The sequence below is a fragment of the Boleophthalmus pectinirostris genome, unplaced genomic scaffold (genome assembly GCF_026225935.1).
Source record: "Boleophthalmus pectinirostris isolate CB_2022bp ecotype Guang Dong unplaced genomic scaffold, ASM2622593v1 HiC_scaffold_3, whole genome shotgun sequence".
Lineage (NCBI taxonomy): Eukaryota > Metazoa > Chordata > Actinopteri > Gobiiformes > Gobiidae > Boleophthalmus > Boleophthalmus pectinirostris.
This window is the reverse complement of record NW_026571299.1, coordinates 33529358-33543746: the sequence shown is the minus strand read 5'-3', so window position 1 is coordinate 33543746 and position 14389 is coordinate 33529358. Positions and strand designations below refer to the sequence as shown.

The window sequence follows — 14389 nt, the reverse complement described above, 5'->3', positions numbered from 1 at the left end:
TAATAAACTTGTTAAAATTGAGTCTTCTTCACTATAATCAGAGCTGAATGACTAATAATGAGCCGTTTTCACTACTTAACAACACATTATAAAGTGAATGATGTAACTTTTCTTTTAAAATTTGTGAATCAAGTGAAATGTGAAACGAATATACAAGTAAAATATAAGTCATGATTAAATGCACATTGACAATACCAAGCCTGGCATGTCCATAGCCCTTCCTTTCGGCAGCCGTTTGAAATTGTGTATATATTTAAAATACAAAATGCCATGTTGTTGAGATATGCATCAAGGCGATTGCATTTAGTTTCTTCTGAAATGATGCAGACATTCCATATTAAAGTCCTGAGTCATTTATTCTTTTTATCAGATTTTTTAACAGGAAATTACTGTCTGTCAAAACATACAAGGTGCAGAGCCAGAAGATGAATTGCAGATCCTTATCAGAAGATGTAAGATAGCCCTTGAAGTTTCATTATTGCACTGATGTAGAGATGAACCTGTATTTTATTCTCTATAGCCTATTTACAGTACATTTTAAGGAGGAATAAAGAACTAGTCAAAACATACAACTAGTAATAGTGAATAATATTGATGGTTTGATACTAACAATCCATTAACCAAAAGTGTACCTTAAAGGCAAGGACATTAAATATTTAAAGTGTAGACTTAAGGTTAAGGTACACTTTATTTCCCCAAAGGGAAATTTGTCCTCTGCGTTTGACCCATACTTAAGTACTGCTGGGGTAACCTGTTACTCGTACTTTCCTGTCTACAGATTCTGAGATCCCAATAATGTTGAGATCTTTTACCAGTGCCACACAGCACCTCATTTTAGTCAATTAATCAATGCCCAAGACATGTCTTTAGAATTACTTTAGTGGACTACAGCTCTAATGTTATAGGGTAGGTGTATATGTTTTAATTGAAATGGACAAAAAGCTCAGTCAACTATTTATTTTCAGATTTATTTATCAATGACCTTAAATGAAAATTAATACTACTTGAGGAAGGACATTAAAGAAAAACTGATACACTTCCAGCCTTGCTCTACAGCAACAGACAGCCTTCTCCCTGGGATCCTTGTAGCATGTAACAGTAAACAGGAGGTCCTATGGGCTGTCACTTCACATCTGTATTCATGTGGTGTTGTGTTGGCCCCACACTGCAGACCCCCGGGCCGCTCAGGACCCTCTGACAGATATTGTTCAAACGTGACCAGGGTTTGAGTGAAGGTCAGGGCTGGTCTCATGAATATGGAGAGACACAGAGCTGGACCTCAGAGGAGAGATCAAACATGGTGGTCCTCTCAGACAACAACAGGGAAAACTGGGATAAGGCTTTGTACTGTGTTTCTGTCTATGTTATATACTATATATGCTTACTGCTTATTAGACATGGGCAATGTCAAATTACATATTGCAAATGTTGTTTTGAATATCCTGTGTATTGTTTATACTATTATCTCAAGACCCTGTTTAAAAATTTAAAAACCTCTTATGTTCAAAACAAGAGTATAAAGTGATATTTTTATGTTTCTTGACAAAATGTCCTCTGATCATTGTTATCAGGGTACAGTGTCTTTGATTTTTTTCATTGCATAATCCATGTCAAAATTTGTTGTCAGCATATGTTATTTTCATTTGCACAATATATTGGGGTATATTTAAAAAAAAAAAAAAACGATTCAAAGCAGCTCTGCTCATGGCTAATTCGTAATACATTGTTTTTGTTAGATCTTAGCAGTAGATCTGTGTATGTTGCACAACTTTTAGCGGCCGTCTTAGTCATTTAGTGTCAGATAGGCGTAGATTCACACTACTTCCTGTATGACACACTGAAGTTGCCTAATTGTTCCTGTCACCACTCTTCATGCTAATTGCGCTGCTGTTTACGGAGCTGTCAGTGCTGTGAAAATTCTCTATTGTGGCATCATCTCTGTGGAATCATGTGGTTTGTTTATACCCAACACCTATGAGAATTTTGTTTCTTTCTCTCTTTTCTTGTGTTTTATTCATGCATATTCAACATTTAACAAGCAACACACAATTTATGGGCATGGATGTCACAGTATCAATTTTTAGTGTTAGGATTATAGTGAGAAGGAATTTTGTGAGAAGATATTTGAGTGAGATTTGTAATTTGTAATCACTTATGAAATAGATTTCAATTTTTAACTGTACATATTTTCTCCACAGCATTTTACTATGACTGTTTACATACTAGACTAGAACAATCTTAATTAATTTGACAACATTAATGAAAATTAAGGATTTCACTGATGTCAAAGTGCAAATAATTGTTAAATTGCAATGTTTGAGTGTCATAACAGGAAAAGTTGATATATTTGCTGACTTTTTCAATCAAATCCAATTATAGAATTCTGTTCATGAGAAACTATAGTATAATTATAGCAGAAGTCCTAATGAACGGTCTCTACTTTTTCACTATATTAAATGCAGTTTTTCTATCCTGTGTGCGTCAGGTGAGGAAGACCCTGGATGCGACGCTGCAGACCCTCCAGGACATGCTCACTGTGGAGGATTTCGATGTGTCCGACGCCTTTCAGCACAGTCAGTCCACCGAGTCTGTTAAATCTGCATCCTCTGACTCCTACATGAGCAAAGCCAACATCGCCAAGAGACGTGCCAACCAGCAAGAGACAGAGGGCTTCTACTTTACTGTGAGAATAACTATATTATAGAGATGGGCAAAGTTAATGGAAAACACAACATATTTGTTAGGAAGTGGCAGCTGTTTTGTTGAATTTGCCATCAGTATGCCTATAATGAAACATCTACAGGTATCTATATGCAGTAGTAGTCAATAGTAAGTAAGCCAGTAATAATCAAAAAACAATGATCAGGTTGGTTGTTTTAGACACTAAAATGATTTGAATGGCATTATACTACTTCCTTTACCTAGAATGTTTCACAATATGGCATTAAACATAAACATTTTCTCTGTATTCAATTACATTTGACATGTGACTTGGCCCTGTGGCATTACTTTCTTGTCTCAGTGATGACAGATAAGTTAAATATCCTACTGCGAAAGATTGCTGGCAAGGCTGTCTAAGGTTGCAGTCCCTTAAAAGGATAGTGGATATATATATTGTATATTGTATGCAGAGCAAAACTAATTTACAGACGTTTTTACATTGTATCCTGTAAAGTCTGTATTTCCCATAGCAATCTTTTGAGTGCTGTCCACTACTTTATCCCTAAAATACATACATGATATACTATACACTGACATGCCCAAAATATAACAACATTTTTAATTCACAGAAATACAAGGAGTACTTGAATGGCAGCAACCTCATAGTGAAACTGCAGGCCAAGCACGACCTTCTGAAGCAGACACTGGGGGAAGGTGAGTGTTATATAACAGATGTCGAGACCACTGGGCCTCGGTCAAGTTCACAGTTAAAGGTTAAAGTGTTTACATTTGAAACTGAGCAACCAGGGGTCCTAGCCATCTTCATTAGAGTCAATAAATGAATGCACTATAAAACATGAAGACTAGAGCAGTGCTTCTCATGTAGTGGTATGGGTGCATCTTCTGGTACATACACTTTCTATGGCAGGGTGTTGTCATGTTTAATCATACAGATCTGAAAGGTTAAATAAGATATATGAGCCACTGCTTGGTTCTTATTAAGTCTAGGTTCACTTGTGTACTTTCTGTTTTATTTTTAGTGAATTTGCATAAATCATACATGAGTAATTCCAAATATCTGGTTTTGTTCTGGTCTACTTCTTAATAGTCTTGGTTAAGTCATGGTTCAGATCTGGTTTAATCCTGTTTGTCCCTGTTAATACAGTGTCTTGTTAGTACTGGTATATTTGGGTATCTGCCCAGATTTACAACTGGATGATTACTGTTTAGTCCTGTTTTTGACCTAAGATCTAGTTTAGATCTTGTTTGTCCCGTTTTTGTAGTAGTCTTTGAATTTTCATAAAAGCTGGGTGGAACATTTGAGAATCACTGCCCTAGATTCATGTTTTTTTATTATTATTTTATATGTAGAATCTATACATCTACAGAGATACATTCACAGCTTTCAAGTTCCTGTTCCACAATTTTGGGAACTTTTCACCATTCTAATTCTAATTTTTCCTCACACTGATACCCATGGATATAAAAACAATCTCATAATCCTTTTTAAATAGTTCTCATAACTGTATAAAGCATGTGAACAACAAGTAGCCTACATAGTCCTCATCATCTTTCTGCTTCTGTCCTCTTCTGCCTCTTAACTCCAGTGAGAGTGCTGCTTTTATCTCAGGATTAAGTTTATTTGACGTAAAGTAAGCTCTTGCTACGAGCTACTTCACACATGATGTGATTTTCAAACAGACATTTAAGAGTCACTGATCAAAGTCACTGCCTCCCTCACTGCAGCCAGTCCAAGAGGGATCATGAAGTATCCACGTGGTATTGAACAGGGCCAAGTTCCTCCCTTGTTTCCCTGGAGACCACTGCCTTATGGGGCGGGTATTAAATTAAAAAAAGAAAAAAAAAAAGAAAATTGGCTTTTAAGTATTACTTTTTTATTCAATCTAACCACTGAACATTAATCTAGATTCATGCACATGCAGAGATGGAAGAGCCACATTGTTACTTCATAGATATATTGCTCATGTATAACAAGTAAAAGTATTAAAGGTTTTCATTCAAATAAAATAAAGTTGATGAGTTTGATGAGTACGACTGTAAATTCAGTTATTTCTAGATTTAGACCTAGAAGTTAGAACTTATTGTCACTTGCACTAAATATTACAATAAATTAATAAAAAACACAATTTAAAAGCAAATGGTAATTTATTTTGATTTGATTTGATTTAATTTATGTAAATAAAAAAAACGACTAAGTATAAGATTAGAAATTACAAATGGAAATTGGAATATAGTTCAGATTAGGACACTTCTTAAACAATAAAACAATAAAGTAGTTTTTTTTTAATCCCCAAATAGCACTTCTATAAAATTCAACTAAATTTGTCCTGACTTCCTGGTTGCCCCTGGAGACACTTCCCTTTGGGGCCGTTTCCAGGGTGACCACTGAATGACCGCGGCCTGGCTCAGAGACAAACCCGCCATGCTGCTCGCCCCATTCATGGGTCTGAATAGAGGCCCGCTCTCTCATAACACCCTTTCTGTGTCCATCTGCCAGCCCTCCACTGCACTTTAGGCACACAAGTCACTCTGTGCTCAAGTTTACTAATGCAGCATTTGGCTTTTCTGTTACAGGGGAAAGGGCAGAATATGGAACAACAAGGTAAGATACACAATCACTGAAACATACCAAAGAACCGTCTCTTCTAGTAAATTGGATATTGTCATAGTTTTAGATTTATAACTCCAAAATCTTCAAAATTCTCATGCACAAACTTAATATTATTTGTGACAGACTGGCTCTACAAACTTGCCATATTAAATTCATGGCTTGGTTGATTAATTGGATTTTATAATAATAATAGTTAGACTTTTGTTGATTTATGCTGTCAGATGAGGCACTGAATCAAACCTTGAGCCAGTTTCTATTTCAGTAATTAGTTATTTTAACTATAAACCAAGTCAACAAATCTGCAATTTGACAGTTAAACAGCAAATTCCTCCATAAAATTCTGACCTGTCCTCCCACTAAAATTTAAATAGGGATTCAATAATCAATAAAAATAATGTGATGTCATGTGATCGTAACCATTAAGAACATACATATCTAGGAATACTAATATGCAAATATGTTACACACCAACCAGACAATTTGCATGAAAATACTAATGTCATGCCGTCTGTGAAGTGTATATGGTCATACACTGTTGCCCATAAATTTGAAAGGACTTTTTATTTGCTGATAAATGTGTTATTTTCATAGATTTTCTATTTGATTAATGCACAGCCATTGTCCTATACTGTTTTACACACATCGGTAAGTGCATTCAACCTGACTGTGTATAGTAATTCATCACATTTATTTACCACTTAACTACCTCCATAGACACTCGAAGCACTTTACATTGAAGATCCACTGACCCATTAACATGAGCATCCAGTCATTGATGCATAAACAGTGGAGGCATGGAGGGTTAAGTGTCTTGCCCAAGGACACAATGTAGACTGTAATGGTGGGAGCTGGGCTTGAACTGCCAACAGTCAAATTAGTTAACTCAACCACCTACCAGTATTTCATTGCAAAGAAAATAAACTTAGTCCTAGTTCTTCCGGTGATATTAAAACGTGTAACTTTGATACATTACACATATTTAAATTCTGTATGTTTCGGGTATCGGTTCACTTTATAGAGATGTTATTGCCTTGTCTGTAATGTTCCGCAGTATGGCATTAAACTTGTGCATTGATTCAATTACAGGTGTTTTATTACTCAAAAATACTGTAAAAAACATGCATTCTTACTGTGAGCAGGCTTGGCTCTCCACAGTCCTGACCTGTAACTTTGCCTGGAGGTATCACCTGTTTGTCTCCATGGAGATAGATACATTTAATGCCAAACTCTGGAACATTCTTGGCAAAACAGTAACATTTACATGAAGAGAAGCTAATGGAAAATGCCAGCGTTATGGTCAACAGTGCAGCTTCATGTATTCATTCACAATATTCTTGATAACCATGTACCAACAGTCCACCCCACCCATCTCCCCCCAGGCCCCCCACTCTCCCCCCTAAACCCCAGAGAATGAGGAAGTATAGACCTCGTCCCGCCTTTAACCGTAAGCTGTTTAACGGCAATATGGCGGCCTTCATCAAGGTACCAGCTCCTCTGTGCCTCCTGTCTCTGCGTGAATTCAGCTGTTTACATGTCCTTAAGGGTCTATTTTTCTGCCTTTGACCCAAAATACTGACTCCTTCCTGCTCACTGCTTTTACTATCAATACTTCAATGGGGAGGGGAGTGGTAACATGTGGTGATGGTATCTTTTACTCTTGCATTTTCTAAATCAATACATATTTTGTTTCAACCCATGGGCTCAAACACAGCAATAATGCAAAACAGGCTAGGACAAACAAGCTGCAATCAGAGGAAGTTGCATCTGTAGTTGTCATTTTGTGAATTTGGGTGCATTGGCCTCTTGTCTGTGTAGTCTGTCTTTCTCACTAACCTGGTCTTGTTGTTGTTTCCTCTCTCGTCTTACTGCTCTGTGTGTCCAGGGGGAGAAGAAATGTCCGTGCCAGGAGTCAGGTACATGGCCTATATAGTGGGCGTAGATAGTACTAGACTCGAAGCTAACCGCTCTCCTGCTCTCCTGTTTGCATTGCTATTGATTATGTGTATTGCTATGTTTTTTGCCTGCTCTCAAAATCCACTAACATTTTCCTTATTTACTAAATGAATGTCAAAATTGCTACCCAGTAATAATGTTTTGAATGCATTAAAGTGGATTATTTTCAGTTGTATTGTTCCCGTAATAGTCAATGTGTTTTTTCTCTGTAGGACTCTGGGCAGCCAATACCAGCGGTGGTTGAGAGCTGTATTAGGTACATCAATCTATATGGTGAGTATTTGGACTGGGCAATATGGCAAACATAATCACACATTTCTTTACATGTACTAAGTGCTCACGATTTAGGGGTAGAATAATTTTTGGTCTTTCAGTCTGATTTTGATGAAAATAAACAAGATGCAAGATTTAACACATCAAACTTATTCAACAATTGAACACTCCTCCAACTAAAATGCTTGTATTCATTTTGAATTACAGTCATAGTAAATTTTTTGTATGTATTTGCAATATACCAATAGTATTTTTTTTTTTTTACCAGTATATAGCAGACGTGAAACATGATCTCCCTCTCCTCACTTGGCCTTTGTTCAGGCTGACCTGTGCTCTCTGCTCTTCCTCTGTTAGGCCAAAGCTGGCGCAGAATCAGACAGCAGCAACGTAGATAGCATCTAGTGGTGATATGTGAGAATACACCAGGGGCAGATCGGGACAATCTAATTACAGATAGTAGCTTTAATCTACACTTTTTAACTTTAACCTAAACACTTAATACCGCGTTATATGATTATTTCTCAAATAAATAAAAAAATAGAAAATGGCTGGATTAAGGTCTCATTATCTCCTTTGTAATAAATAAACAATTAGAAACCTAAGGGGCCTCTTGGCATCAGTGTTAATTGATTGTAAAGATGTAAACCGAAATAATAAGCACATGGGGTGCACTTTTCATTTTCAGTGTCACTCACAGAAACCATCATTACTGCACTAACAATGTGTAAGTCGTAACAAACATGTGCTTTTAATTAACTGAGACACCTCACAGCAGGGGGTGCTCTTAATCTTATAGACTCTGCTTCATGTATTTTTCATCACACCAGGCACCACACACAAACGTGGCTTCATTTTTCATCCACAGTCCATACATTTGAATATTATATGTTTAGTTCAAAGCAAATATCTTTAACTGAAAGATTTAGCATTATTTTTTCATTAGTTATGGTCCTATTTGGCTTGTTCTTTATTGAGTTAAAAATTAGGCACGTCTTAAGTAGAATGCAGTGTTTCACATATTAATATAGGTTATACACAGAGTTGCTTTCATGATGCAATGATTTCCAATATACCTTGCTTGGGGATAGCACAAATACTGTAGAATTTGGATGAATAATTAAATAATACATTAATTTATTATTAAATGTATTATTTAATGTATTTTTGGCTAGAAAGTTACATACTGTGGCTTTAAAGAATACATTTTCATATTTGCAGGTCTACAGCAGCAAGGTATATTCCGAGTTCCTGGATCCCAAATAGAAGTCAATGATATTAAGAATGCATTTGAAAGAGGTAAGTTTATTTGAGTGTCTTTAACTCTCTAATTGAATAGATTTTTTTTTTCATTGAAGTTAGAGTGGCCAGATAAAGTGATGGTTGTAGCTTTAGAAGTATACCAAAAACATTTATAGTAGTCACAATTTCTATCTTGGAAAAATGTATTTTTAAAATTCGGCAAATATAATATTTTCAATACATCAGAGGGGATAAAAAGTGAGACTCCACTCTGCTGATTTGTAATGTTATTGGCAGAATTAGTTCCCTGATTGGTGTCTGGGAATAATTCCTGAGAGTTACATCTGTGTACAGGGGAAGACCCACTCATGGACGACCAGGCAGATCATGACATCAACTCTGTAGCCGGCGTTCTCAAACTTTACTTCAGAGGTCTGGAGAATCCTCTGTTCCCAAAAGAGCGCTTCCTGGACCTCATCTCCACCACAAGTGAGTAAAAAATCTAAAAAATCAATAACCAGACTAATACATTCTTAAACAAATCAAAACTAGATACTTGTTTGAATAAGTACAATCAATACTGAAAAAAATGCATTGACAAGACAAAGTTGAACCTTTTCTGAATAATCGTAGAATGGTCTGAATCTATATCAGTACCGCACGGTAAAATTAAAGGTACAACAATATTATGTTTTGAAAATTACATTACATTGTCAGTAAAGTTTGTTTTTACTCATCATTATGGTATCAGACTTCAAGCCTTTTTCTTGGAGTAGAAATTTTGGTTTGATATTTTAGTATTCTGACAACACGGCCAGTGAGTCAGTATCTATATACATGCATAGTTAGTATACATGTCTGTTTTTTGGGGGAAGCCTGGTTGATTCTAACTTTGATTTTTCTTTTGTTTATTGTTTTAGAGTTGGATTCTGGGGCTGAAAGAGCTCGTCACCTTCAGCAAATTATTGGGACTCTACAAAGACCTGTCATTATTGTCATGAGATATCTCTTTGCTTTTCTAAACCAGTAAGTTGTGCTTTATATATTTTACATTTTTTTGTTGACAGTGACAAACATATTTTAGGGTTGTAGGTTCAAATCATCTTGCCTGAAGCTGATAATGTCATATTAATAATAATGTCATATAAATGTGTTCTACACTCACAGGTTAGCAATAGTTAAAATGCAGTATTATTAGAACAACAGCTCTAACAGCTTGTAGTTTTTGATGTTACCTATATTTTTCTTTCCTTTTTTTTTTTTCTTCTCTACAGTCTATCCCAGTACAGTGATGAGAACATGATGGACCCCTACAACCTAGCGATCTGTTTTGGTCCCACTCTGATGCCCATTCCAGATGACCAAGACCCTGTTTCCTGCCAGGCCCACGTCAACGAAGTTATCAAAACTTTTATTATCCACCATGAGGCCATTTTCCCAACCCACAGAGAGCTGGACGGGCCCATGTATGAGAAATGCATGGCTGGAGGGGAGGAGTACTGGTGAGCAAGGACTGTTTCTGTTAAGATGTACAGTAAAATAGTGTACTTTTGTAAGGGCTATGGATGCTTGAATTTACACAAGTAGCAAAGGAAAAGGGGGAAGAACATAATATTGTTAAAGGAGACATATTATGCAATATATTTATAATTTACTTCTATGAGATTTTAACCATGTTTAAATAGTCTTCCATCATCATTAGCTTACTGTGGAGTTGTGTTTGATTGATCTATGCATGTTTCAGTAAATACAATTGAGGGTGGAGTGCTCATCTTTCACCCACCTCCTATCCCCACCCACATCCCTGTAATTACATGTAATTACCTGAAACATTCTGACTTCAGCTCATACACAAAAGAGGCAAAGCCAGGGGCAGAGAAGCAGTTCTGTCATTTTCAACATGAAATTTGGTGTCACAGTTTTAGATTAATATTTCACTTTACAATGAATATAAAATGTAGTAGTTTATTATTAATACCAAAAATAAAGAAACTATAATATATCTCCCTCAATGGCTTTGTTTTATCTGTTATTAGTGAAAGTCCCCACAGTGATGCAGGTGCTCTAGACGAAGTGGACAATGGCACAGGACCAAACACAAGTGATGAGGGTAAGTCATAACAACTAGTACATCAAATAAACAAATGTGATTGAATTATATTGCATTGTGTGTATCTTGACAGAACTGGAGCAGATAGAGGCCATAGCAAAGTTTGACTATGTGGGACGCAGTCCGAGGGAGTTGTCCTTTAAGAAGGGGGCGTCTCTGCTGCTGTACGTGCGAGCGTCAGACGACTGGTGGGAGGGACGACACAATGGAGTAGACGGGCTCATTCCACATCAGTACATTGTGGTACAGGACATGTAAGGACATTATATGTTTGTCTTCAAATATTTATATAATGTTACAGAAAAAGTGAATGTACAGCAACTTGCAATCAGAGAAAAAAGTTAAATTTTAATAAGTCCAGTTCTTATTCTCAATATTAACATTTTATAGTTCAAACTGCCACAGTGTCAACACAATACTTTGTTTTAATTTTAGGATTTTTTAATGCAGTTATGAATAAAAACTGTTGAGGTTAGATAATTTATTTGTTTTGGAATATTATTGAAACAATCGTACATTTCAATAATAATTATTATCGCTATCATTATTACAGCGTGTTTTATCTTCGTAGATATTAGAAGATTGTACACATCACCACATACATGTGGTGATGAAGCATTAACGAGTTGCTTTAAGTAAAAACTGATTGTGGGAAGTCATAATGAATGTGATATGCCTGTGCATCAGGGACGATGCCTTCTCAGATGGGCTCCACAGGACGGACAGTGAGGCAAGTAGCGGTCACCATGATGACAGAGCAGCCAGAGACCACCAGACTGAGCACACGCCTGAGCACCGCTTTGGACCAGCACATGGGAGGTGAACAGCAACCTTCGAACCCTCTTTTATTTTGTAATCCCAGTTACATTTATTAACAACATATTTTTAGATATAATACTGTCTTATGCACACAGTAACCACATTTAAGAAATTTTGCTTTCAAAACCTGCAGTTTTGCTAAGAAACTTAATTTTATACCTGTTCAGGGTAAGAGTGCGTTCAGACGGTGGTGCTGCAGTTCCTCGCCAACGAAACACAGGGGATGTTCACAGTCCACCTCGAGCAGAGCCCCCTAGAGTCCTGCCGCGGCCCTGCAGCCCTCAGAAGATTGCAGTGAGCAGGGGTCCCATAGACAGCCCAGAGAAGAGGCGCCTCACCACCTTTGGGAGTGCAGGACACATCAACCATCCCGACAGAAAGGTCTTCTCCGACAACCACTCTCAGCGCGCCTCCCCCAGCACCACACGCCACGCCAGCCTGGGGGACCACAAGACCCTAGAGGCTGAGGCTCTGGCTGAGGTGAGGGTCATTTTACTCTTATAAAAACAGCAATTCATTAAACTGAACCTAATGTTGTCTCTATATTGGTTTGTAAGGACATAGAGAAGACCATGAACACAGCTCTTCATGAGCTGAGGGAGCTGGAGCGTCAGAACGTAGCAAAGCACGCCCCTGATGTGGTGTTGGACACTCTGGAACCTTTGAAGCACCCTGGGGTGCAGGATGTCCCAGGCAGCCCCCTCCACACCATGGTGATCCGGGACCCTGACGCAGCACAGCGGCGCAGTAGCAGTAGCTCTTCTTCTGAAACAATGACCACCTTTAAACCTGCTCTGACCAGCCGCCGGCCTAGCGCCCCCATGAGGCCTCCCCCAGTACGACCCGTGAGACCTGCTCCTGTCCTGGGACAGGGACCGCACCGCTCCAGCAGCTCTAGCTCCTCTGGTTTAGGCAGCCCCGGCATCACACCCACAGAGAGGGGCTTCCCTAAAGCGCCCTCCCCTTCACCCTCCACCTCCTCATCCTCCTCAGACAAACAGGGCAACATGTAAGGACAGGGAACTTTGGATGATTGTAATGTCTCACTCACATTTCTAAAGACACCTGGTCTGTATCAATATGAAACTACCTTAACACTGCTGCTGCTGGTCTCATGGCCTTTCTCTGGACTGGTCAGTGATCAAAGACATGAAATAAAAAAGCATTTTAAAGAGACTTCCACAATCAGATACTGCTATGCTGAGTAGTCATGCTGGACAGAAAGGGATGCACTGGAAAGCTTGTAGAGAAATATTACATGTTTTGAGCTGTGTACGTAAACTATATGTATGCTATTACAGAAACACCACTATCAATAGGCCCACAGGGTTAAATACATTTCTAAGACTATTGCTTTATCTGAGTGGGGTATAAACCCAGTTGGCCTTTTTCACATTATGGTCAAGTCTAACAAGGAGTTACAAGAAGTTTATGTCTGAGCTGAAATACGTACAGTTGCACATTAACAAACACTGATGCCTCAGAAACCTGTCCTGACATCATGAGCAATTAGATATTGTTTTTATATTGATCCTTGGAGACCCAAGAACATACAAGTGACAACTGCACAGATTTTTGTTTAAATGCTATGTCACCACAGCCTAGTTACAAAACACTATATTTTATAAAGCACAGATGTGACAAGCATTTGACACGCCCCTGACTTCCTTGTCAGTCTGATTTTCCTGCACTGATGCCAGACCAACTGTGGCTGTCAGGCAGAGACACACAATCAATAGTAATTTGAGACTTGAGCTTTTTAGTCCTGCCCACCCTGTACTCATGCTGTTATGAGAAAACAAGAATACATTTTCTTTTCAACCCTAGTAATCTATCATTTAATAATACCACAACCGTAGTTCAAAGTGTAAACCAGGTAACCATGATATAGAGGACAATGAAATTATTGTGGATTATGTATACATTCCATCTATAAGTAATGTAAAAAGAAAAATATAGTATAAACATTACCTCAAAAAATAAGTACAAATCAAGAGACTAATGCACTTCTACACTACAGGGAAACTGCTGCATTGTGAGTCCTGTATTTTACTAGAAAATTATAGCACATCCATATCAAGTGTTTACTGTAAGTGCTGTGTGTCGTCTTGACGATGAAAAATATATACGTGTAATAATGTAGGTATTTGAATGACTATATGCATACTGTTAAAGATGTAAAAATAACATTGTATGATAGGAATGGAATATAATATCATCTCTTTTGTAACTCTTATCCTTGCACAAACATTAGCGGAACAATAAATTCTTAAAATTTTATATGTGGGCCTATGCTGATTTAGTCCCTAGAATGAATGGTGAATGGTGAATTTTTATCACGTTTGTTTGATACATTGATAAGCAGACGGAAAACGGATGTGTGAAATTATAATAGTTGTACAGCGCCATCTCGTGGTCACAATGTTGAAATACAGAAAATTTAGCATGAAAAGCACATTTCATTATAATTACATATTACGTATATAAACACATAGATGTATATCAAAGGATTAGTGGAATAAGTTTGACGGGAAGGCCTACATAGTTTGTCTTTTATACAGTCTATGCTTACAATGCAGTAGTCTACACAGTAGGTCTAAAACGTGACGAAAACTGTTGTGATCAATAAATATTATCACCCAAATGCTATAATTGATAAAAATGTTATGTTAAAGGTGCACTGCGTAACTTTTCTGGAGGAA

The 14389-nt window shown here is 37.5% G+C and overlaps 1 protein-coding gene across 4 annotated transcripts in view; it reads left to right on the top strand.

The window, feature by feature from the left end:
• LOC110168586 (SLIT-ROBO Rho GTPase-activating protein 3-like) overlaps positions 1–13967 on the top strand; it is a 36195-nt gene extending 22228 nt beyond the window's left edge. The window contains exons 9-22 of one of the 4 annotated variants that reach the window (XM_020934034.2): positions 2486–2683; positions 3291–3375; positions 5257–5284; positions 7176–7206; positions 7459–7519; positions 8738–8815; positions 9113–9247; positions 9679–9784; positions 10033–10260; positions 10795–10868; positions 10942–11122; positions 11556–11687; positions 11855–12167; positions 12245–13967. In XM_020934034.2, the coding sequence (XP_020789693.1) occupies positions 2486–2683; positions 3291–3375; positions 5257–5284; positions 7176–7206; positions 7459–7519; positions 8738–8815; positions 9113–9247; positions 9679–9784; positions 10033–10260; positions 10795–10868; positions 10942–11122; positions 11556–11687; positions 11855–12167; positions 12245–12700 (2106 nt within the window). In that variant the 3' untranslated portion in view covers positions 12701–13967. Of the gene's footprint in view, positions 1–2485; positions 2684–3290; positions 3376–5256; positions 5285–6672; positions 6776–7175; positions 7207–7458; positions 7520–8737; positions 8816–9112; positions 9248–9678; positions 9785–10032; positions 10261–10794; positions 10869–10941; positions 11123–11555; positions 11688–11854; positions 12168–12244 lie in introns of those variants that run through there. The other 3 variants (XM_055160373.1, XR_008633088.1, XM_055160374.1) reach the window with 3 other exon arrangements.
• The last annotated feature ends 422 nt before the right edge of the window (positions 13968–14389 follow it).